This window comes from Clupea harengus, chromosome 17, assembly GCF_900700415.2.
Source record: "Clupea harengus chromosome 17, Ch_v2.0.2, whole genome shotgun sequence".
Classification (NCBI taxonomy): domain Eukaryota; kingdom Metazoa; phylum Chordata; class Actinopteri; order Clupeiformes; family Clupeidae; genus Clupea; species Clupea harengus.
The window spans coordinates 26,884,913-26,908,981 of NC_045168.1; the positions used below are offsets into that span (position 1 = coordinate 26,884,913).

The window sequence follows — 24,069 nt, forward strand, 5'->3', positions numbered from 1 at the left end:
CAGGGCTGTATACTGTCTGAAGGCCTACTTTTTCTTTTTGGGCCCTCCTTTGTTCAACCTCATAATGGACTAAAGCATCAAGAAAACTTGGCTTGTTATGTATAATTTCTTTGTTATTTCTTTGTCATGTGTTTCTTGATGATTTTCCTCAAATTTTGAGAGAAATTAGTTATTTATTGTTGAAAATGTTCACCCCTACAGTTTTAATAATTTGAGTTTCTAGAAAGAAGCCGATTTGTTATAATGTGAACCTACTGCCTGCCTTTCTGTGTGATATTTTCCCTGTGTGTCCTGTTTCCCATAATCCAACTCGTGGGTTAACATGTGTTGTGTTGTTCTCTTGTGCTCTCTGCACTGCTGCCCCTCCCACTTCCTCCCACTCTCACAGACTTAGGAAGCCACTCCCACCCCTCAGTGCTCAGCCCATTTCCAGAGAAACGAAACTCAGTTCTGCCTCTAACTTGACTCTGTCAGGAAGAGATTACAACAGTAAACGACAGGAACGAAGAAAGAGAGGAACATACAGACAGACAGAGAGTAACCCAAAATGGCAGAGGCCAGTGTTGTATTGAGTCAGGACCAGTTTAGCTGTCCAATCTGTCTTGATCTACTGAAGGATCCTGTAGCAATTCCTTGTGGACACAGTTTCTGTATGGATTGTATTACGAGCTGCTGGGATCAGGAAGATCTGAAGGGAGTCCACAGCTGCCCACAGTGCAGACAGACCTTCACACCAAGGCCAGTTCTGGGCAGAAACACCATGCTGGCTGAAGTGGTGGAAAAGCTGAGGATTATAGGACTCCAGGCTGCTCCACCTGCTCACTGTTATGCTGGACCTGGAGATGTGGAGTGTGACGTCTGCATCGGGAGAAAACGAAAGGCAGTCAAGTCCTGTCTGGTGTGTCTGGCCTCTTACTGTGAAACTCACTTCAGAGTTCATAATGATCTCATCCCAGGGAAGAAACACAAAGTGATTGAAGCGGCTGGTAAACTAGAAGATCTGATCTGCTCTCATCATGATAAACTACTAGAGGTCTTCTGTCGCACTGATCAGAGATGCATATGTATGCTGTGTGTCATGGATGAACATAAAGGACATGATACAGTTTCAGCTGCAGCAGAGAGAACTGAGAAACAGGTGAGACTCGCTTAGCCGGTACTCCTGATACTGATTCCAGCTAAAATGTGTTGTGCACTGATAAACACGTGAATGAGAATAACAGCATCCTCGGTCTTTTTTTCTCGGTTTTTGTTCCTCTTCAATCCCACATTTGATACATCAACATGTATAGGGTTAATGGTTATGGTTAAATGAAAATAGTCAAACTGTTGATGTTGATGACTTCTAACATTTTTAATCATAAAAGTGACTTCATCAGAACTAATACATGATATTGTTTATTCTTTCAATATATTAAATACGCGACTCTAATAGCCTCACCTGTTCACAGAAACTGTTCGGTGATACTCAGAGAAAATCCCAACGGATAATCCAGGAAAAAGAGAATGAACTGCAGGACCTGAGACAGGCTGTGAAAACTCTTCGGGTGAGTTGTATTAACCAGAGGAAATATCAAGAGACTGCTGTAGCAATTCATCTTTTGTGTCATGTCTCGTGTCCAAACAGAGTTCTGCACAGGCAGCAGTAGAGGACAGTGAGAGGATCTTTACTGAAATGATCCGCTCCATTGAGAGAAGACGCTCTGAGGTGACAGAACTGATCAGGGATCAGGAGAGGGCTGAGGTGAGTCGAGCTGAAGAACTCATGGAGAAACTGGAGCAGGAGATTGCTGAGCTGAAGAAGAGAGATGCTGATCTGGAGCAGCTTTCACATACTGACAACCACATTTGTTTTATTCAGGTACTGTCATTATTCAGATTTGATGCATTATCACAGAAGAGATTAGTTGATTTATGCAGTTCTGTAAAAAGTCACTGTTGAGACCACTCTACCTGTCAGTCAATTGGTAATGAGGTTAACTTAACAGAGAAGAAAAGGTAACCAAGGCACTCTTCTTTATTTACACAATGCCCCATGCAGAAACATTGTGATTGTTATACAATTTAAAATATTACATTCATAACCCCTAACATCAGTGTCATTTTGCATTGCATTAGATCTGATCTGACTAGATTTCAGATCAGATTGGAGCTGGACATGGCATAGTGGACGTGGTCTTTAGTCTCCTGCACCTCAATTGTTATAATAAAATATTACCAGTGCCTAATTTTCACACCAATTCCGGTGTCTATATTTATGATGCAGGACACTGGATGCCTTGGTCAGTGCCAAAATGCTCCAGTAGGACCTGGAGGAAGGTGTATGTTTGTTAAATGACATTGGGCTCATTTTCTCTCTTATTGTAGAGATTCCAATCTCTCTGTTCCTCCTCTGCTCCTGACAACTCATCCAGACACACGGTCCACACAGATCTGTCTTTTGATGAAGTCAAAGAAAGACTTTCTCAGCTCAGGGAGAAACTAGAGGATGCACTCCAGCAGGGACTAAAGGACATTTCTAAAACTGGTATGAGAGGCATTAGTGCCATGACTTTGAAAACATCACTTCAGAATACAATGTTGATGTGACCCAGAAAGTTGGGGTTGTTGATGGGTGTCTTTTTGTCTCTACAGCAGAGCTTGTTAGCTTTCTATCACTGCCTGAGCCCACGACCAGAGAGGATTTCCTGGCGTGTAAGTATATGATACACATATATGTATTGCATGTCAAAATACAAACACACATATACAAGAGGAGAACATAGTGCCCTGCTCTATCTGGTAGTGCACATGATAATTAAGTAATAGTAATAACTTAAACCATTATGCCCCTAATCACCACTGCTCAATGAGTCATGTTTTATCCTCCCTCAGATGCCTGCCAGCTAACCCTGGATCCCAACACTGCTCATAATGACCTCACACTGTCTGAGGGAAACAGAGTTGTAGAAAGGTGCCCTAATGTGAAACATTCATATCCTGACCATCCAGACAGATTTGATTCATGGATTCAGGTGCTGTGTAGAGAAGCTGTATCTAAACACTGCTACTGGGAGGTTGAGAGGTCAGGAGATGTTTACATTGCTGTATCATACCAAGGGCTCACAAGGAAAGGAAGCGCTAATGATCGTATTTTAGGACACAATAACAAGTCTTGGAGTTTGATTTGCTTTTCATCTGGCTACACATTCAAACATGATGTGAAACAAATATCACTCCCTCATAAGCCCACCTCCACCTCTAGAATAGGAGTGTATGTTGATCACAAGGCAGGAACTCTGTCTTTCTACAGTGTCTCTGATACAATGACTCTTCTGCACCAAATACACACCACATTCACTGAGCCACTGTATCCTGGCTTTTGGCTCAACTGTAACAGCAAAATCAAATTGTGTCAGTGACAACATACCAGCAGAATCAAATCATTCATGTCTAATTTGAATGGATAGAACTCCCTGACACAAAGTTTCTTTCTTCATTCAGCCCTTCTAGCCTTGCTGTTGGGTTGCATTGGAGTTGCTAAATTGTACAGAACAATGAACAGTGATTTTGCATGAACATCACTTGCTTTAATGTTGTGAAGACAGGGCAATTTGTGCCGTTATCTACACAGAAGGTTTATTACCATGGAAACTTACTTCATATGGTAGCATAATGTGGTAGATGCACATGGTCACATGATGACAGAAGATAAATAAACACAAGTATACTTTTCATCTGCATGACTAGTACTAAAACATTAATCTCATAAGTGTTTGTAGGAGGGTTGTCGCTTCTATTTGGCCAAGTTCCCTTGATATTTCCAAAAACAATATTTCAATTAGGAATAAATAAATAAATGTCATACAATCTATTGTCACCATACACCATATTATCACCTTTTTTCTCCCTTTCTCTGTCTCCCTCCAAATCTAAATATAGTGACGCTCTCACTGCACACATGCTCTTTTTTTGATGACTAATGTTCATTACTTCATTACTGTTTGTATTATTTGCAATAAACTAAAATCTAAAAATATAACTGTTGTTGTCGATCTGTGCAGTCAAAAACTTCAGACTGTAACATATCAAAAACATGGACAGATGTGGAACCTAATTGTAACAGGTGAACAGAGTACCTGCCCTGTTTTGGAGATTTGGGTGATTCACAATGAATGGCTCTTCCAGAATCAGTCAGTGTGCAGATTCACATTCAAGCAACAATGGACTTTTTAACAACTAGATTGATGAACTAAGCCATGAGAAGGTGCAAATGATTTTGTAATATTTATATATTATCTACATATATCTATACTAACGAAACAGAGTAGTTGTTCCCCTCAGAAAGCATTTTCGGGCCAAATTAAAAAGTTACTCAGGGAAATGTAAAAAGTTATTCAGGAAACAGGCCATAACACTCAGGCCACTGAACCAGAATGTGACTGCTCAGGGGCTGATGCTGTTATAACAGCACAGGCATAGTGGTTCCATCAGGTACTGTTCATCTATACTATGAAGCCTTTTTGTGCGAGAATGCTAAAGCAGGACAGGTAAGAACTCACATAGCTGAGAAACACACACACACACACACCAAATGTCTGATGTCGTTTCTTGCCGTTCAAAGTTGATTCACACCCACACGGCGACGAATGCGGACGACCCAATTGGAGGACAACATTTTTGCTACAGTCTTGCCCCCGAGGCTGCAAAAAAAAAATAATTCACACTCAGAGATAACCAAGTTGTGTTTTGATGACCACTTGATTAATACTGAGAATTGATTGCTTGACTGATCGATTGAGTGAGAGAATAAGTGAGTTAGTGATTGATTTTCTATTTAGTTGGTTGACTACTAGACGGATTGATTTGTTAATTCATTTATTGGTTTGCTGGATATTTGGTTGATTAAATGATTAATTATCGATTGATCTGACCAGCGTTTTCCCCCTCTCCGTGGCAGATAACTCGGCGTGGGTGCTGACGCGAGGTGGCGGCTGGTCGCAGCAGGAGCAGAGCGTCTACCACCTGCCAATCCAGGTGACGGACGGCGAGCTGCCGATGCAAAGCAGCACGGCCACGCTCACTGTGCGTGTGTGCAGCTGCGATGCCGACGGCAACGTGCTCTCGTGCAGTGCTGAGGCCTACACGCTGCACGCCAGCCTGAGCCGAGGGGCACTCATCGCCATCCTGGCATGCATCCTGGTCCTGCTAGGTGAGAGGGCATGCAGATACCTACACACACACACACTTTGTAACAGGTTTAAGGGCGGGGCAGTGCAGTCTAACTGAGGAAACAGTCACAATGGGAGGTTAAAACATGGTTTTTAATTCGGTACTTCACTCAAAACGCACAACTCAGGTATTTCTTCACACAAATTCAAAAGTCCAACACCAAACACAAAATGTCCCTTTTCCCCTCTTCAGTCAGGGGCTTCCTCCGCTTAAACAATTGTCAAGTCTGTTAGTTACTTTCCTGTATGACTGTCGGTTCCCAGTTGGTTCCTTCAGCTCCTTCCAGCCTTGGGGCTATCCTTCCCCCCCCTCAGGCTCTCTTGCCGGGGAATCTCTGTCCCCTGGTTTCTGTCGTTTGTGGGATCTCTGTCCCTCAGTTCCACCAAGCGCTCCACCAAGCGCTCCACCAAGCGCTCGTACAACAGGTGCACCTACAGCTGGGTGGGTCCTGAGGCATTCTGGGAGATGTAGTATTTTGAATGGCGGCTATCTTGTGGTGTGGCAGCCAGTCCTCTAGGGGAATGCCACACCCCTCTACTAGCTGGCCCGACGTGATGCCACAACTTATACCTATTCCTATTTGCTACACCTTTGCCAGTTTCCCTATGGAAAAGAAGCTTTTTTGCTGTAGTAAGATTTCTTTTTTTCAGTTTGCCAATGAAAGGTTAATGAAATTCAGAGGTGAATGATTGACATAGCATTCCTGTCCTATTACTTCGTGTCAAGTCAAGTTTCACATTTGAAGCGTCTGTCTGTTTCAAAGTCCTTCTGACAAAAGGATTTATGGCCAACACTCTAACCACTGTAATTGTAATAAACTCCTTATCTCTCTCCCTCCTTCGATCTTTCCCTTTCCCCTCCAGTTATGATCCTGCTGATGCTCTCCCTGAGGAGCCAGCGCAAGAAGCCCTACCTGACGGACGAGGAGGAGAACGTGCACGAGAACATCGTGCGCTATGACGACGAGGGTGGTGGCGAGGAGGACACAGAGGCCTTTGACATCGCTGCGCTCTGGAACCCGCGCGAGGCCCAGCCGCCTGGGCGCCACCCGGGCCGCCAGGACACGCAGCCTGAGATCCAGACCCTGTCACGCCACGTGCCGCAGTCACCGTGGGAACGGCGTTTGCCCTCACCGATGCCGACATCCACGGCTATGTGCTGGCCAAGCTGTACGAGGCGGACCTGGACCTGTGCGCGCCGCCTTATGACTCGCTGCAGACGTACGCCTACGAAGGCGAGGGCTCAGTGGCCGAGTCGCTCAGCTCACTGCAGTCCAGCGCCTCACACGCCGACCACGACTATGACTACCTGAGTGACTGGGGGCCGCGCTTCTGCAAGCTGGCCCAGATGTACGGGGCCGTGGAGGACGACAACTCCCTGTGGTAGCGTCCGAGGACGGAGGAGAAGATTCCCCAGACGGACTCTAGAAGAACAAGCCCTGGAGAGGAGAGACAGAGAATAGGCGGGGGGAGGAAGGCAAGCAGAGAGATGAGGATATAGAGAGGGAGGCAGGCATGAAGAGGAATGACGGTGTCCCTCATTTTCACTGCTACTGACAGCCTACATGACCGGCTTGTTATGGCCTGGCAATGAACGTCACAATCCTCAATGTGTGCATATGTGTGTGTGTGAGAGAAAGAGAGAGAGAGGGAGAGCATTTGAGAGAAAAGGAAAGAGCAAGACGAACAAACATTGACAAAGATAAAAAAACAGAAGAATGAGAGTGATTTCTCTAGAGAGAAAGCGATGGCACTTCAGCACAAATGCTACAGCTAGTAACAGCCTATCAGCAAATATACAGTTCATCATCAGAAAGAAGTGCATAAAGAAAAAGGCGAGGGAAAGAAAAAGAATCATGAATTTCTCTCTAGGAATCAGCCAAATGACTGTGACTGAATCTCTGAAATGCTGGTTCATATTGGATTGTTCTGGCAGTCATTTTATCTTTTTATCTCTGTGTCATGCTAAACCATGGTGCTAAGAACTGTGAAGCTGTTTTTTTGTTCTGATGTTTTATTCTTATATTTGGTGAAACATCTCCCTCAGTCATTTACTCAGCAGCTCCCTGTAAGATGGTTTTATTTATTTGCGCTGGTATTTATGTTTTTATTTTTCTAAATTATTATTTTCTAAAAGAAGCACTGGGTGTTGATCAAAAACTGAATGCAGTAACCCAGCCTTTGATCACACATGTCGTGGTCACTTATTTTGACTTAATGCGAGGAGGAGTCAGAGACTCTGTTATTCCTTTGGGGTTTCGTTTCATGTATTGACCCAGTTAGATGTGTGTACATTTATCCATGACTTCCATGGTGTTTCTCTTCATGTTAGGTTTGTTCGGTAGTCAGACGAAAACACGGTGGAAGCCCCCCTACCCCGAGTACAAGCTGAAAAGCGAGGGGATTATTGACACACGCAAAGCCATTTAGTCAAACTGTGTTAATGTTTTGCTGAAAATACAAAGCCTTCATTCTCAAGGAAGTGGAGCTGGTAGAGCTGGAGGGGAGACACATACCAGTGCGCCGGTAACCCTCCTGGAGTGGAGAATACGCCGCAGACAGACGTAAACATTTCACCAAACCACACCACAATCAGTTTCACCAGTGGCTTAATAAAATCACCAGAGTCCTTCCTTTCTTGGAGTCTGAGAATCTTCATCAAGTGCCAAAATGTGATGAGAGTTCTCTTCAGAACACCAAATACACAGAACTGTGACGGGTGATGACAGAGAGAACCAGAGCGGACTGACAGTATGGGTGGAATCTACCTGAGAACTGTACACAGTGTCAGTCAAGCCAAGTGGTATTTGAATGTACAGATTCTTTTGTATACTTGGTAATAAAAGATGATAAATCAGTGATTTATTCTCATATACATATAAATGGTGAAATCATGTTGGTTGAACAGCCTGATCAGCTGTGACATTAGTGCAAAGACACGTGATTCTAACGGACTAATCATGATAACAATGAAGGACTGAAAGGTCTGAAGTGGATTCAAGGCAACAAAAAAACAGAAGAACCGTGCAGGACTGTGGACAAGTTTTGTTTGATGTTGTGGCACTGCCACAGATTAAGTAGGACGTAGATCACACCCTCACACACACACACCAGTTAAGGAACAAAGTGTATGTTAAACTGTTGAGGTAGTAGTGAGGGAGGCTAGATAAAGTCCTAAAGGGAAATCTACTCTTTACTTATAAGTTACTGGTAAATGGGGACATTCTATTCTTTATTCATTTTCCTGTATGATTATATACTTTATTCATGTCCTTGTGTATACTAGCTATCAGGACTTTTACTGATTCTAACAGGAAGTGGGACTTTTAAGTTTTCATAAAAAGCACACCTGAGGAAGCAGGATCAATCTGACTTCTCCTTGGAAAGGCATTCTCTGGCAAAGTTTATTTCTTACCGCATTCGTCATCAGGTTTTGTTTCACGTCTGTCCCTCCCCTGCCTCTGGCTCCTGTTGTCGTGTGGATGCCATGACCGCTTGACTTGCTTGTCTCTGGGTCAAACCCCTTGGTGAGTCTGACCCTGGTAGCTCTGACGTTGGGCCATCAGAAGGAAATCTCCATCTTCCTTACATCTGACTGTTTCTTCAAGTTTGTTTGCTGGTGGAGTTTCTCACCATGATGAGCCCAGGGCCGGATGCCTCTCATGTGATAGTTTCCCCAGTCTTGGCCATTCACAAAGTAGGTCTGGATATGTGCCTCCTAGGTGCTGATTTGCCAGCCATTCTCAAAGGTCACTTCTTGGGAATTCAATCCCGCTGTTTGCCTTGAAGACTTTAATCAGGCTTTTTAGGTATTCGATCACCTGACCTCGGCTTGTAGTCTGACAAAGCATGCAGATCCATGCACTTTGGAAAATGTGCTTTAATTCTGTCTGTTAGTCCTTTTACCAGAGCCTTGCTGACCTGGGATTTTAGACTAGCTCTGGCGGGTCTTTGGAGGTGATAAACTCTTGAGGGCTGTGGTTGATGTCTTTGGTGGCCAGGTTGCCTGTGACTGGCCCAAAGCATGTGCCCATCTTGAAGGTCAGCAGTCTATGCAGCTCGGGTGCTGGGTCAGAAGGTTTTGATGGTGATGAGTAGGTGCCTTGCAGAACTCTTCTCCACCCACTTGTTCAACATCTGGGAGGTCTCCGGCTACCTTAATAACGTGGTCCAGGGGTGTCTTGGGTGCCTCCTCGCCCGTTGACCACAGCTATTATAGGCATTTGGACACCTTCGCCTCCTGGACTCCTGGAGTCATCCTCAGCGAGTTGGGCCATCTGCTGGACTGGGAGTTCTGTCTCTGAAGTCATAGACACATTTGGCAGGGGACATCATGTCCATGTGTGTGGTCACTGGGTTTCACATGGTGGACTCCTCTGGAACCCCTTCCCTTATTCCCTGTGTCCCCAGTGGCCTCTCTCATCACTGACCAAGTCAGTGTCGGTTGTGGCTGGTTGGCCTTGGGTGCTGGATATGGCTGTGTGGTCACGGGTGGTGGGAGCAGATATGTGGCAGCTGCCTGGCCCATAGCTGGGCTCAAACACACATCTGCTTGGTCCCGCGGTTGTGATTATGTGGAGACATAATCAGGTTTGAGAATAAATTAAAGAATACAAACGAGGTTATCCCTTTGCCGGTTAACGACAGGGACAGTAGGATTTTTATTTGTGCGAAAAGAGCAGAAAAGTGGACACCAGGCAGGTACAAACAGAATTGGCAAATGGGGCAAAGCGTGGGATTGGAGATCGCTGGTGGATGCCGGTCTTCAAGTTGCACACTGTGTGGTTGTGATTGATATGAGATCATACATGGGGTTATATTCTGAGTGTGAGAGCACTGTTTACTTTAATGAGTGAACAATTCTATTTCAAGATGTGACTGAGGAAGCATTCGAAAGGAAGAAGCTAAAGTATGTGGATCGTGTTTGACATGCACACACAAGACCAGTGGAGATAGAGGCTTTGTAGCTTAATCAACCACAACACTTCTGTTGGAATTTTGTTTGTGAAGAAGATCACTCAAAGGAGCTTTAAAGGAACCAGTGGTTGTGGCTAAGGTGCTCGTAGTCTACTTGGGGTTGTGAATTAACCTTATCTAATGAAATCTGATATGTGAAATCTTGTCAAGGTCTATCTTGAGGTGTATCTGTTGTTGTCTTTGGTAGCATGTGCTCTAACCCATCATTAGTATGGAGGGGGAAGGCTCTGGGACGCCAGGCACCACTGTTGAGCCTTCTGGAGCTGTCATGGGCCTAATTCAACAAAACACTGATGTAGGAAGGTGCCTGCTTGAAAACCCCAGTGGAATGCTCACATTGACAACTGTGTTGTTGTTGTTGCATCCTGCTGCTCAGGTTGTATGGTTGGGCAACCATGTTGTTGTGTTTAGCACTTGTGGGCTACAAACAGCGCATGTTGTACAGCGAAAGAGGGCACATGTTGCAGCTGTCAGCAGCCAGTTGTGCATTGCTGTTGTGTCCTACTGCTCAGGATCTATGGTTGGGCAGTTGTTATATTGGTATGGGTATGAGCACTTGCATGTGACAGTGGGAGGATTGGCCGCTGTGGGAAGTCTCCAACCAATAGCACAACAATTTAACTTTAAGAATCTTTTCTTGTGTATAACTAAAATTTGTGTTTTGAAGTTATGTGTATGTGCCTTGAGTATTAGTGTTGGTATCTACCATTACCCACTGTGTTGTGTCCACATATAAGACTCTGTCTTCCCCTTCATTCTGTAGCCGTTGTCTATCGAGTTTCCTTATGTCTTCAATAAACGCCAAAGAAGCCAAAGAAGCCTACTGCTTGCGCCATTCGTTACATTATTATAAATCTTAGTGATTTTGGTATGATTTAGGTATGCATGGCATGCTCATTGATTAAATGTCAGTCTTGTTAGAAATGCAGTAGGCTTAGAATGCAAAAAATAAAACTAGGTTTACAATGATGTCAATCAGGCTCATTAAGTAGTCCGGTCATGACTTGACATGTAGCCTAAAGATATTTTGACCACCTCTTCCCCAACTGTGCCATTACAGAGTAATTTAAACTTTTGTTAAACTTTTTAAAATGAATGATTGTTATTGTGTTGTGGATGTCTCTAGTAAGGTCTTGGATTGTTCTCAACATTGGTAAAAAAAAAAAAAAAATTATAATAAAAAAAAACCTGACAATCTGTGCCCGGAAGTGTCTACTTTTCTCTTCTTTGGCTCCTTGGAAGTGACGTCATCCTGTCAACATGTAAGATGGCGACGCATCACAGGCAAAATGCTGCGGGGCGGAGGAAAGTCCAGGTAAATTTTTATAGTATTAATCACACAGTAACTTGTGCACAGAGTACTGTGTGATCGTTGCTTCTTAAATGCTTTTTTGCATGGTTATGGTGTTGAATCTGCAGATTTGTAGAGAACAATCTTTAAACTGATCTGGCGCGAAGGGGGATGCACTGGTCCCTGCTTGACAGTCCTGCTAGCTACCAAGCTAACTGTTAGTTAGCTAGCTATCCTTTGCTCCCTTCGGTAACACAGCTAGCCAAGTTATTTTTCAGCCAAGCTCTTTAGCAAGCCCCCAACCTGCTTTTCTGTATCACCGTTATTGAATGCATGAACCAATGTCAATACGGATGCTATCAGGACTGTAATATCCCCAAGGTGTCACATGCAAATTGTCTGTACTCAATGTAGAAATGTGCTTAGCTAACCCTCATGATATCTGTGCGGTCAATGGAAGGATCTCTGGCTAATGGCTTATCTAGCTAGCTACCATTAGCTGTTAGCTGGTCTCAAAACACGCCCCCACTTCCCAATAAGACTGCTGCTAACTTACATAGCATCTTTTCCCACAGAATGTAGATAACACTTAAAGAAGTAGCACGACCATTTCGTCCAATTGATAATTATCCAGTAACGTTATACCGGCTCCTGTGTGTTAGTCAATGTAGCAAGCTACTGCATTGGTGTGAAACTGGCTCGATTTAACAACCACTGTTTGCGATCAGGAATTGTTATCTGTTGATTAACTAGCTGGTGATGTATAGTAAAGCAGATTATGTTGTCCTACGCACTTCGAGTTTTCCTCACGCTGTCCAAATTTGAGGAAAAAATGGGAAACAACCTGAAGGGACTGTTGTCATTGTAATGTCTAAAGCGTCACGATACTGTTTATTGCGCACCCTGAATATCAACCTCTCTAACTCTGTTGCAGTTTTCCATGTAATGGTCACATGTGCAACCTCTTCAGTGTAAAATAAAGATATCTTCTGGAATTAAATAATGCTTTACAAACCGGCTGCTTTAGGCATCTTGCAGATTTGTAAAGCACAATTAGCCTACTTCAATCAGTCTACACCACTGTTATATACATAGGAACTCATAGGTACTCTGCAGGTACTCGTCCATATCAAACATTTGTAAACTGATCTGTGAACTGCAATCCACTCTTTATTGAAGGTACATCTGAATCCTGAAGCATACTTTCACACAAGATTCTAGTGGCAAAGAAGTCATGAAATTTACAGCAGGATGTGTGTTGTTTTTAACACAGGTGTCATACGTCATCCGTGATGAGGTGGAGAAGTATAATCGCAATGGAGTTAATGCCCTGCAGCTGGACCCGGCCTTGAACCGGCTCTTCACTGCGGGCCGAGACTCCATCATCCGAATATGGAGCGTCAACCAGCACAAGGTAAACTGTCACTCATCTTTAAACCAATTCTCTGCCAGCCAAACAAGGACTGACCTCATCCCTCTAAAAAATATACAAGAAATGACCTTGAAAATCATGTAATCCCTTCCACGGTCTCCTCTGAGGAATATATAGCTTACCTGAAAATCTGTTCATTATGTTCCAGTTGGGGTTGCATTGCTGGAAGCCCCGCTGCCAACGGTGTCACTTTGGGTTATTCATAGTCAAGGGTTATCATGTGAAAATTGAGACTGACCTCAAGTTCTGTTATGGTTCTTTCATACATTTTGACATTTTGACATTACAGCGGATATCTTTTTTTTGCAGCAGGACCCTTACATAGCCTCGATGGAGCACCATACAGACTGGGTCAATGACATCGTCCTGTGCTGCAATGGGAAGACATGTGAGTGAGCACGCTCAGAGAAGGCCTTATTCAATCTCTTCCTCCTGTCAGCGAAGGTATTACATGTGTATAGCTTGTATTATGTCTCTAATGTTACCATTTTGTTGCCTTCCAGTGATCTCGGCTTCCTCGGATACCACAGTGAAGGTCTGGAATGCGCACAAAGGCTTCTGTATGTCCACGTTGCGAACGCACAAGGTAAGGATACACCGTTCTCATAATGGAATGCGTCATTAAGTATCTCAATGAATAGGGTATAGAGATATGCTCAGCGTAAAGTCATTACACTAATTACGTATGTTGCAAAGTCTTCTAGTAGACAGTGCAGTTTTTCATAGCAGTCAATGCTGTGTTAAACCTGTCATGTGAAAGCACCTAGGGTCCCGGGTTTATCTGTTGCTGACTGTTTGCTCACATAGTCAATGTTTTTATGTGTGTGTCTGCATTTTACAGGACTATGTCAAAGCCTTAGCATATGCTAAAGATAAAGAACTGGTAGCATCTGCAGGCCTTGACAGACAGATCTTCCTGTGGGACGTGAACACATTAACAGCTCTTACTGCCTCAAATAACACAGTCACCAGTGAGTAGTCTTGTTTTTCAGCAGGGTGTGATGGAATGTGTATTAACCCATGTGTCAGCGGATGTAGTATTTAATGCTTGGTACACTACAATATGTTAGTGGGAGGCATACTAGCTTGTTAAGTTTTCTGCCTGACTAGTAGTTCTGTGAAAACTATGAAACTATGCACATTGACTTTCTTTTTGGTCAATGCAATTCTATGTTGAAATGTGTGTATGTATGTATGTATGATAGTTTATATTAGTTTTGTTTTGCCTCCAGAGCTTTCAGTGGTTGAATGTTTGCCCAACTGTTTAAACAAACTGTCCATCATGCTCAAGAGCTTTCATCTAGGATCTTGTAGAATCACTGAAGACTGTCTTTTTGTGCCAAAGCGTCGTCACTTAGCGGAAACAAGGACTCCATCTATAGCCTGGCCATGAATCAGATGGGCACCGTCATTGTGTCAGGTTCCACTGAAAAGGTTTGTTTGGGGGGGGGGGGGGGTTCACTCTAAAAGTCTAGAGCTCTGGAGTAACCCAGGGCTAATTATGATGAGTTTGGAGGCTTTAAATTTGATACAGATTTACAAATATGTGTAAATATCTCAGTTCTAGTCAGAGCGTAATGAAAAGCTGTTAATGACAGTGGGTCGTCTTGCTGTGTCTGATATCGTAGGTGTTAAGAGTTTGGGATCCTCGAACCTGCGCCAAGCTCATGAAGTTGAAAGGCCATACGGACAACGTCAAGTCCTTGCTCCTAAACAGGGATGGCACACAGGTGAAAATACACATCACACCATCACACCATGATCTTCAGCTTAAGCCCCCTTACAATATAACGCTTTAAAAAAATAACACGGCTAACAAAACTATACCTGAATACACTGCATACTTTTGAAAATGTCAATGTTGGAGAAGTCATGTTTTTTTTTTTTTATCCGGTGAGATTTAAACAAATATCCAGAAACAAATTAAAACTGTGGTTGGCCCAGAGTAACAACTCTATATTCTACACTGGTGTACTGTCTTGTTTCTGTGATGTCACGGTTCTCCATCAAACTAAACTCACGCATCCTGCCATCTGTGACCCAGTGTCTGTCGGGCAGCTCCGACGGGACCATCCGCCTCTGGTCTCTGGGCCAGCAGCGATGCATCGCCACGTACCGCGTGCACGACGAGGGCGTGTGGGCGCTGCAGGTCAACGAGGCCTTCACACACGTCTACTCCGGAGGCCGCGACCGCAAGATCTACTGCACTGACCTGCGCAACCCGGACATCCGTGTGCTCATCTGTGAGGAGAAGGCCCCGGTTCTCAAGGTGAGAAGAGAAGCGATAAACTGTGTGATGTCTCCTGTGTGGTGTATACAGGTAGATAACCGTGACGAAGCTTTGTTATCCTCATCATCGCATAGTAAATAGTTCAACTGTAAACATGAGGCATTCACATTCCTTTCAGGTTTATCTGTTGCCACATTATTGAGCTAAGCAGGCCCTCTGGGATTTTGCAATCTTGAATTCTCACAAATTCAAGGATTTACAGCATATGCAATTAGGGGGTTAAAATGTTCTCTTACCGTATTTTCCCGATCCGTAATTAACCATGGTTTCTACATTGATTTAGCTAAATTTCTGCAGCCCTGCGGTTAATATTCAGGGGTGCGTCCTATACGCGGGAATGCATTTTTTCCCGTCTGGTAGTTAGTATCACGCAGGTAACTCTGCCAGATAAAAAGCGAATGGGCATCTCTCTCTCCTTCTTCTTTCACATACAAAAAAAAACATCAGATAGATAACACATTTTCATTCACACTCAGTCTTTCAGCACAATTTTTGAAAATTCCCACAGCAAATGAAGTTACTTTCGGCTGCAACAGTCACAATAAACTTTCGCAAAATCCTGGTGGGATCACAATGTTTGACGAGAATTCTCAAAAATTGCAGTTAAAATTGCAGACCTTTGGCCACAACAAGCCATCAGAAGATCCTGGAGAAGAGTGGCTAAGGTGGTCCAATACGGGTAAGGTATGTGGATGTGCTCATGTTCTGCCTTGTGTCTTTGGCCCAGATGGAGCTCGACCGAACTGCAGACCCTCCCTCAGCCATTTGGGTCTCCACCACCAAGTCTGCAGTTAATAAATGGGTAAGGATCTCTTGTTCAACTCAACTAACAATACCACTCACTTTACCAAGGCAGTTGTTGTGGGGAATTTAGTCAAACCAACTGATAACTGGAACAAATGGCTGGAAATTCTTCAACAGAGCTTGCCTTAAATCCCTCACATTTCACTGAATTTCGTGGCAACAATCTCCAATGCCACAGACCTTGAAGAATATCTGTAGAGTATAATTATCTGCATGCTTTTAAGAATGTACTTTTTGTCCTTATTCTGAAACGGCTCATTTGAATCTCGTCTTTCGCTCTGCATCCCTGCAGTCTCTAAAGGGCATGCATAATTTCCGAGCATCTGGTGACTACGACAACGACTGCACCACTCCCCTGACGCCACTTTGCACACAACCAGAGCAGGTCATCAAAGGTAGGCCCCCTTGTGGTGCGTAACATTCTCAAAATGTGTCACTTGAAGAGCACGAGACGCCAACTCGTACAATTGAAGAGAGTGGTTTTCACTTGCATTGGAAGTTAACTCAGTATCTGTATAGATTTAATGTATTTTAAAACAGACAAGATGCTAACATTTCATTTCATTTCATTTAAACCCCCTAGCAGTTTTGTCACTGAATTCCCTACTCTTTTCTTTTCCTTGTCATTGTGACAACTGTTCTAGCTGTTGATCTGTAAAGAGATGAGGGAGTGCCAAGTAAGCAGCCCCATCAACACCATCCTGCCAGTTGCCACTAGGTGGCGCTGTGACACTACTTGTCTTGAGCACTCTCATGTGTCAGAATTGTTGGAGCTTTGAAATGAGAAGAGACAACATGACAGAATGCTGACTAAGAGGCCTTGTTTAGGTCTTTTGGAGACAGAGAAGGAAGTTGACACATTTGTATGTGAGGTTCTCAAGAAATACACATCATGCCCCATTGGACACAGATTTCACCATCATTTTTGGGGAGGTATACCAGTGTCAGCAACTTGGTGATCGTTGTTTATCTTTGAGATGGGCGATATGGTCCCCTCATCACTAGTGCTGCAACAATAACTGCATCTCCGCCGTCCTGCGGCACTGGGTGGTGTAACGCAGTGTTGAGCCCTTCACCCCCATTACCGTCACAACAGCTTTTTCACCTCTTATCTGAGAGTGCTGCCTTCATCCTGTGGCTTGTGGCTTGCTCTGTGGTCTTGTCTACATGTATCCGTGTTTTCAAAAGGATAGGAAGTCCACAGCGCACAATGATTTTATTTATTTATTGATTTATTTCTTCTTCTTTTCCACACAAGCGACAAAACGATTCTGAAATGCCCACACCTCTGCTCTAAGCATACACATATCATTTAGCAAGCGCATCAAGTCATTGTAACCTTCTGGTCGACTGACCATCAATGGCCTGGAAAACACTTTCAGCTCAACAATGTCAACATATTAAGGGACGAAGAACATCAAAGTGCCATTTCTAGCAACTAAATATGTGGATCCGCCCTGTGGTTCAGATTCGTCTTTGCATAAACCTGCTTGCAGGCAGACAAACAGACAGCAAAGGAAACTTAACCTCCCTGGCGAAAGTGATTCATCAAAGTGGGGTTTGGTTACCAGAAGCTGCAAGGTGGCATTCTTCATCCTCATATCCATGACTTGGGAAGATACTGGCTAGAAACCTGTGCAATGAGTGAAAGATCATCCCATGAAGTGGCCTCTTGTTGGCCAATGGTGTTGTTGTTGTTGTTGTTGTTGTTTGATTTTAATAGTGTTTTCTGTTATTCAGGGGGAGCCAGTATAATCCAGTGCCACATCCTAAATGACAAAAGACACATCCTTACCAAAGACACAAACAGCAACCTAGCATATTGGGATGTGCTGAAGGTGTGTTTGCTCTCAGTGTACTACCAGTATGTTTGTTTTGGCTACGTGTTCCTGTTTTGATCGTGAAATGAATGACATACTTGACTGTTTGGCATTTGGTTTAATCAGGCATGTAAGGTTGAAGACCTGGGGAAGATGGAATTTGAAGAGGAGATCAAGAAACGATTCAAAATGGTCTATGTGCCAAACTGGTTCTCTGTGGATTTGAAAACTGGGGTGAGCTCCAACATACTTGTGGTTTACTTATCAGCAGGTGAATAGCAAGGTGTCACGCAAATCACAGTTGACTTAATTCCACTGCCATGGTTTACAGATGCTGACGATCACTCTGGATGAGAGTGACTGCTTTGCCGCATGGGTGTCTGCCAAGGACGCAGGGTTCACCAGTCCTGATGGATCAGACCCGAAGTGTGAGTACTACAGCATGGAATCCTCACTGAGTTTCCTGCTGCTGCTGCTGCTGCTCAACTGGTAGAGCAAGGTGCTAGCAACGCCACAGCCTACTCGGTCTACTTGAGGTGACTGGATAAAAGTGTCTACTAAATGTATAAACATCAGTTTAAATCATTGGAACGTGCCATGTCTAGACTGGAAGTCTGTTGCTGATCGCGGAAGAAGATAAGGTTGGAGTAAATGATCCCCCTCCTGTGTACAGATTTACATACGTCATTATACATATACATACCGTAGCAGGCAAACGTTTGGGCAACCCTGGTCAAAATGTTCTGTTACTGTGAATAGTTAAGTAGATGGCATAACTTTTAAAGATGAAACATTCTTTTCAACATTTAAGCAAGATTAGTGTATGAATTGTAGAGTGAAAAAAAGAGATTTGAGCCCTCAGATCACTTTTACCAAGGTCTCAGACCTTAAGTAGCTTATCAGGGCTATGGCTTGTTAACAATCATCATTAGGAAAGGCCAAGTGATGCACATTTCAAAGCTTTATAAAACTCCTAAAACCGTGTCCCAATAATTAGTCGGATTATGGACTATGGACTCTAAGCAGCTGCCTAACTCTGAAAATGAAAATAATGGATGCTCACCAAGCAGAACAAGTCTTTAAGATGATAGCAAGGCGTTTTCAGATAGCCGTTTTCCTCCTTTTGAAATTTAATTAAGAAATGGCAGTTATCAGGAACAGGACGATTTAGAAAAGTCTCTGACGTGGTGGGCGCGGCGACACCTGCACACGTGACATTCATAGTGTCGTCAGAATAAAACCTTTCTTTGCGTCGTCACCACAAAAGTCAGCGTCAGAAGTTTGCAAAGGAACATCTAAACAAGCGTGATGCGTATTTTAAACGTATCCTGTGGACCGATGACATTTAGGAGAAAAAAGGTTGAAGAAATGAACACCTCTCCAGCTGTGGGTGGATCGATCTTGCCTTGGGCTTGTGTGGCAGGCAGCCAAAGGGGAACCTATCAGGACTTTTTCTTTTCAAGAGTAACTAAGGGCTTAGCTAAATTCAAGGTAAAATTAGAGAGCCATGCTTGCACATTAAGAATCCCCTAATATGAATGAAGGGCTTTTGCATAGTCTCAGGGGAAAGAGAGGGGGGATGTGTATTTTAAGTGTTTTAATGTTTTGTTGTGTATATAGCATGGCTTAGTGTGCTTTACTGTTCCAGTGAATCTCGGAGGACTCTTACTGCAAGCCCTGCTGGAATACTGGCCACGGACGCACATCAATCCCATGGACGAGGAGACCGAGCTCAACCACGGTCAGTAGAGTTGCCTGCTAAAGGCACGAGTGTTGGGTGGCCATTGTTTTAGATGTGCATCCCAGCTGAAGAGTGCTTTTGTGTTTCCAGTGAACGGGGAGCATGAGAGCCGAATACAGAAAGGGAACGGGTACTTCCAGGTGCCTCCACACACCCCTGTGATCTTCGGGGAGGCGGGAGGGAGAACTTTGTTCAGGTGAGCATCTTTACAAACTGGTGTGTCTCCATGCGTTTGTGTAAGAGATTTAGTTTTGGTTGTGGTTTGATCAGCCGAAATATTCCCAGGCCTAATATACTTTTAAATAACATTCAGGCCTAGGGAAGTGGAATTATGATGTAGCCATAAACTGTAATTACCTCAATTAGCCAAGACAGTGCTAGTATCCATTCATAAGGAAATATAATAGAACATGGCAAGGTTGGTAATGTAATCATTCAATTCTAAACCTTTCAGTTATACTGAAGAGGGTTTAAACCAGTTGCTCAAACAATGCATTTACCATGAAAGAGGATGTGTATTGTTGTTGTAAAGCTTTAGCTATGGACTGAATTCTGTTGAAGTTTTGTCTTCCTGTCCAGGACTAACAACAGTGCTGTTACAACAAAGTTGACACCTAAGCTAGATACTACTTCCTCAATGTCGCAGGAGTCTTTTGAGTAAATATGTGAAAATATGTGACGTTCCTTGTTCTTGAACTTGTAGTCATTTTCATCTTCTCACACACTCTCCCATCTTGAGACATCAAAGAATGTTATTCTAACATAGAGACTATGGTCTATGAGTGTGAGTGTGTACCTTATGTGGCGTTCATAGTTATGCGTCATCCACCAGGTTGAAATGTAAGCTGATAGCTCTTTCCCTGAGGACACAATTTGAAGGCTGTCAAATTAAAGTGAATTTATATGAGATACATTTTAAAACTTCACATGAAAGTAAATAATATATTTGGAATCTACTTCAGTGGCAGTTTAGATGGCATCTAGGGATTATGTTTTAAACAAAACAAATATAAAAACCAAATCACTGCTGTCAGACCTGCTAGACAACCAAGGTCATTGCTAAAAGCTAGAAGGTTTAATCTTGATAATCATGCTGATGGGTCGGATAAGATGGGGGAAATATAAAGGGATTCCTCCGTTGAATCATCATTACATTTTATATATCTTTTGTATTGAGTCCTTGTCAGTGATGGAAAATAGATATAAGAATTGTATGCATACACAACTGAAATGAGGAAGGGATAGCTCTTTTTTTTTTTTTTTTTTTTTACGCTGCTGACATGTAATGTCCGTGTCTGCAGGTTGCTCTGTCGAGATTCAGGGGGTGAAACTGAGTCCATGCTGCTCAACGAGACCGTCCCACAGTGGGTCATTGACATCACAGTGGATGTAAGCGACAAATGGCCTCGTTTGACTTGATTTCTCAGTAACAGGAAAAAGTATTTATTAAACAGCTAATGTGTCCTTGGCTTGACTTTTTTTTCTATTCCCTTTTTCAGAAAAATATGCCGAAATTCAACAAAATCCCATTCTACCTCCAGCCACACTCTTCCTCTGGAGCCAAAACGCTGAAGAAGTAAGTGACATCACTTCTGGTCTATGATGGAATCTGGACGAGGGAGGGGCACAGTACAGTACAGTTTTAGGTGGCACGTCCCTGCAACTCACCTTTTGTGACCTGCTTTACAGGGACCGCCTGTCAGCCAGCGACATGCTGCAGGTACGCAAGGTGATGGAGCACGTCTACGAGAAGATCATCAACCTGGACAACGAGTCCCAGGCGGGCGGCACGACCAATGACAAGCCCAATGAGCAGAAGGAGGACGAGGACATGGCCGTGCTGGCGGAGGAGAAGATCGAGCTGCTGTGTCAGGACCAGGTACACCTCTATTAGCTTTCCTGTGTCTGCTTGTGTTGTTATCTAAAATCAATGTGTGGGCTTAGACTGACAACATGGCCCCACAGAGCGCTGTTGTCTACTAATCGCATGTAATGCTTGCTTACTGGTATCTGCTTTAAAAGTGTGTTGTGATTGTTGGAAGGATTGCCTCGACTATTCAGCAGAGCAAAAATACTCTTTTTCAGTCTACGAATGAATGCGGTTTGTTGAAGTTCTTTCCTTTTCTACGTTCCTAAAGGTCCTGGACCCCAACATGGACCTGCGCACGGTGAAGCACTTCATCTGGAAGAGCGGGGGCGACCTAACGCTTCACTACCGGCAGAAGTCCACGTGAGGGCGGGAATGGGACTGCTGCACTCCAAAACGAACGCCTGTTCCTCTCCCCCCCCCCCCCCCCCCAACCCTCTCCACACACAGGGTGCCAACATGGACCACCGCACTCAGCTCATCCACCCCACCGTCTTCCATCAGTAACACTTTCGGGAGGCATACCCACCCGATATGCCCCCCCACCCCCCTGACACCCACACATACTTGCTTCATGTCTCCGTCTCAAACCACCTGGACACCAAAGCTGTGGTCACCTCTGCACCAGCGGAAGTGGAGTGTCATTTTGATTCTGCCATGTTAAGACAGAAGTGGGTAGGCGGCTTGAAGGAGGAGGAAACGGTTTGGCAGATCACGCTTTGTACAGTGAAAACAGACTTGTCATCAGTGGAGTTTGTCACTTTATTTAATATGACTCCTTTTTTTTTTTATTGATGTAATTCAGATTTCTGTTGGCATCTGAATCAACACCTTTTGGCCCAACTGACGGTTCATGTTGCAACATCTTAGACCAAGGTGTTTACGAATCTGTCCCACATTCCAGGGATTTTTTTTTGTTCCACATTCACCGCCATCACCATCATCACCATCACCACCACCTCAACCTCACCCCCAGCTTCCTTCATTACTGTCCATTGGGGTCACACGGACACACAAGGAGGACATCAGAGGGAGGATCACAATCTTGACCTGCATGACGGGCGACGTCATGATACAATCAGCTCATTTCTAGAATGTAATGCGAGTGCTGCTTTTCAAAAACAGGAAGCCGATCCTGGGCAATGTGTTGTTCTTTAGGCAGAGGGGTCTGGGACAACTTTACATATGGACTCAAAATCTCATATTGCATTTCTGTCTTTTGTTGCTCCTCTGAAATCAGATGCCACCATTTTGTAAATATATTGTAATTATTTTGTAGGCAACCTGACTTGAGTTGTTGACCCTGATGATCAGGATATTTTATTCTCGTTATTTTCTTTTTAAAGCAAACGTATGTTTTCTTCAAAAGGGTGCTTTTTTTCACATGTAAATGAAATGAGATGAGATTTGTGACGGTGAGTTCCAAGGATTTAGATTTCTGGTAAAGGAGGGTAAAAGGCACTCACTCGGTGCGTGTGGTTTTACTTGTGATTGTCAGCTGCTAACCGTCTGCCTACCTTAACAGGAGAGGGATCAGAAAGGAAATCTGCAGAGAAAACGCACTGGTCACATTGTATGTGGTTTGCATTGACACGGACCCATCTGTGAACTACTGTGGATTGACATTAGGGAATGTAAGCAACACGTGGTTCAGTTAGGGTCATACGCAGTGCTTCATGACTGATGGTCCACTCGTGCATAGTTCATGCTGTATTCCGCTCTGCATGCAATATCAGTGATGTATGGAGTCACTCCTGATGGGACAGTGTGACCAAATACTGTTGAGGAACGGAAACACTTGACAGATCATACAAAGATAGGGATAGGACTGGACGGTGGAAATACTCAGTTCATTTTTTTTTATTTATGCAAAACATTATACTGTGCCCAGCTCAAAATGCAAACAGACCACAACGTGATCTGCACAGTCCTATAAAATTTATAATAATAAAGAATATATTTGGTGTTAGTAAAATGATGGAACAGGCACAACCTAACTAGTTGTTGAATGAAATGCTCAACACGAAACAAAATGCTCTAGGGAATATCCAACGCCTCCACATCCTCTACCCTGTATCCCTGCTCCTTGTGTTGATTGTAATTAAATGTAGTATATTTTGGGTAAATAACTGCTTAATAAATTAACCAACATCAAGAAAAAAAAAGTGTAATTGTCTTCGTATGTCAGCTTCTCAGTCAAAGTGAACTCTTCGGCGTTGCCTAAGGGTCCTGGTGGGACGTTCTTTCGATTGTGACATTTTTTTTGAGCTACCTTGGATCAGCCCATATAATTGCGCTTTGAACTCTCCATTGAATATGCGGATATAGTTTTACTGCTTAATGATAAGCATGGCTTTGAGATTAGTGAAAGTAAACTTTAAATGAATACTTAGCCCTCTCATCAAATATTTGTTTAGGTGTGTTGCTTGTTTCTGGCAAATATTGTTCGGGAATGCAAAATGTAAGCCGCTGCGTGGGAACGCAAAACTATTACCAGGGAATGCAGAGGAAGCTCAAAAGAGTCGTCACCACACAAAAAAAAACCCTGACCCTCAGGGGACTGTTTGTTTCCGTGATGGATAATAAGTTGATAAGTAAGTTTCAGATTCTCAAGCACGCTCCCAAAACCGTGTGGGT

The 24,069-nt window shown here is 43.6% G+C and overlaps 2 protein-coding genes and 1 pseudogene across 3 annotated transcripts; all 3 read left to right on the forward strand.

The window, feature by feature from the left end:
• The first annotated feature begins 449 nt into the window (after positions 1–449).
• On the forward strand, positions 450–4,014 carry LOC105894724 (tripartite motif-containing protein 16-like). Its single transcript, XM_031583520.2, has 6 exons — positions 450–1,138; positions 1,452–1,547; positions 1,628–1,861; positions 2,368–2,527; positions 2,635–2,694; positions 2,875–4,014. The coding sequence occupies exons 1-6, from the start codon at positions 548–550 to the stop codon at positions 3,399–3,401; spliced, it is 1,668 nt and encodes a 555-aa protein (XP_031439380.1). The 5' UTR covers positions 450–547; the 3' UTR covers positions 3,402–4,014.
• An 887-nt stretch (positions 4,015–4,901) lies between these two features.
• Positions 4,902–8,802, forward strand: LOC116224341 (annotated as a pseudogene).
• A 2,325-nt stretch (positions 8,803–11,127) lies between these two features.
• On the forward strand, positions 11,128–23,597 carry LOC105894789 (WD repeat-containing protein 48). Of its 2 annotated transcripts, none has more exons than XM_012821337.3 (19): positions 11,128–11,502; positions 12,752–12,892; positions 13,220–13,298; positions 13,414–13,496; positions 13,752–13,881; positions 14,256–14,344; positions 14,539–14,640; positions 14,955–15,179; positions 15,928–16,002; positions 16,297–16,399; positions 17,745–17,842; positions 17,951–18,058; positions 18,156–18,252; positions 19,473–19,565; positions 19,656–19,761; positions 20,867–20,954; positions 21,065–21,141; positions 21,255–21,444; positions 21,704–23,597. In XM_012821337.3, exons 1-19 carry the CDS (start codon positions 11,455–11,457, stop codon positions 21,797–21,799), a joined length of 2,028 nt encoding a protein of 675 aa, XP_012676791.2. In that variant the 5' UTR covers positions 11,128–11,454; the 3' UTR covers positions 21,800–23,597. The 2 variants fall into 2 exon arrangements, with proteins under 2 accessions (XP_012676791.2, XP_012676792.2); XM_012821338.3 differs by having other exon boundaries at positions 11,131–11,502; positions 13,223–13,298.
• Positions 23,598–24,069: the final 472 nt, after the last annotated feature.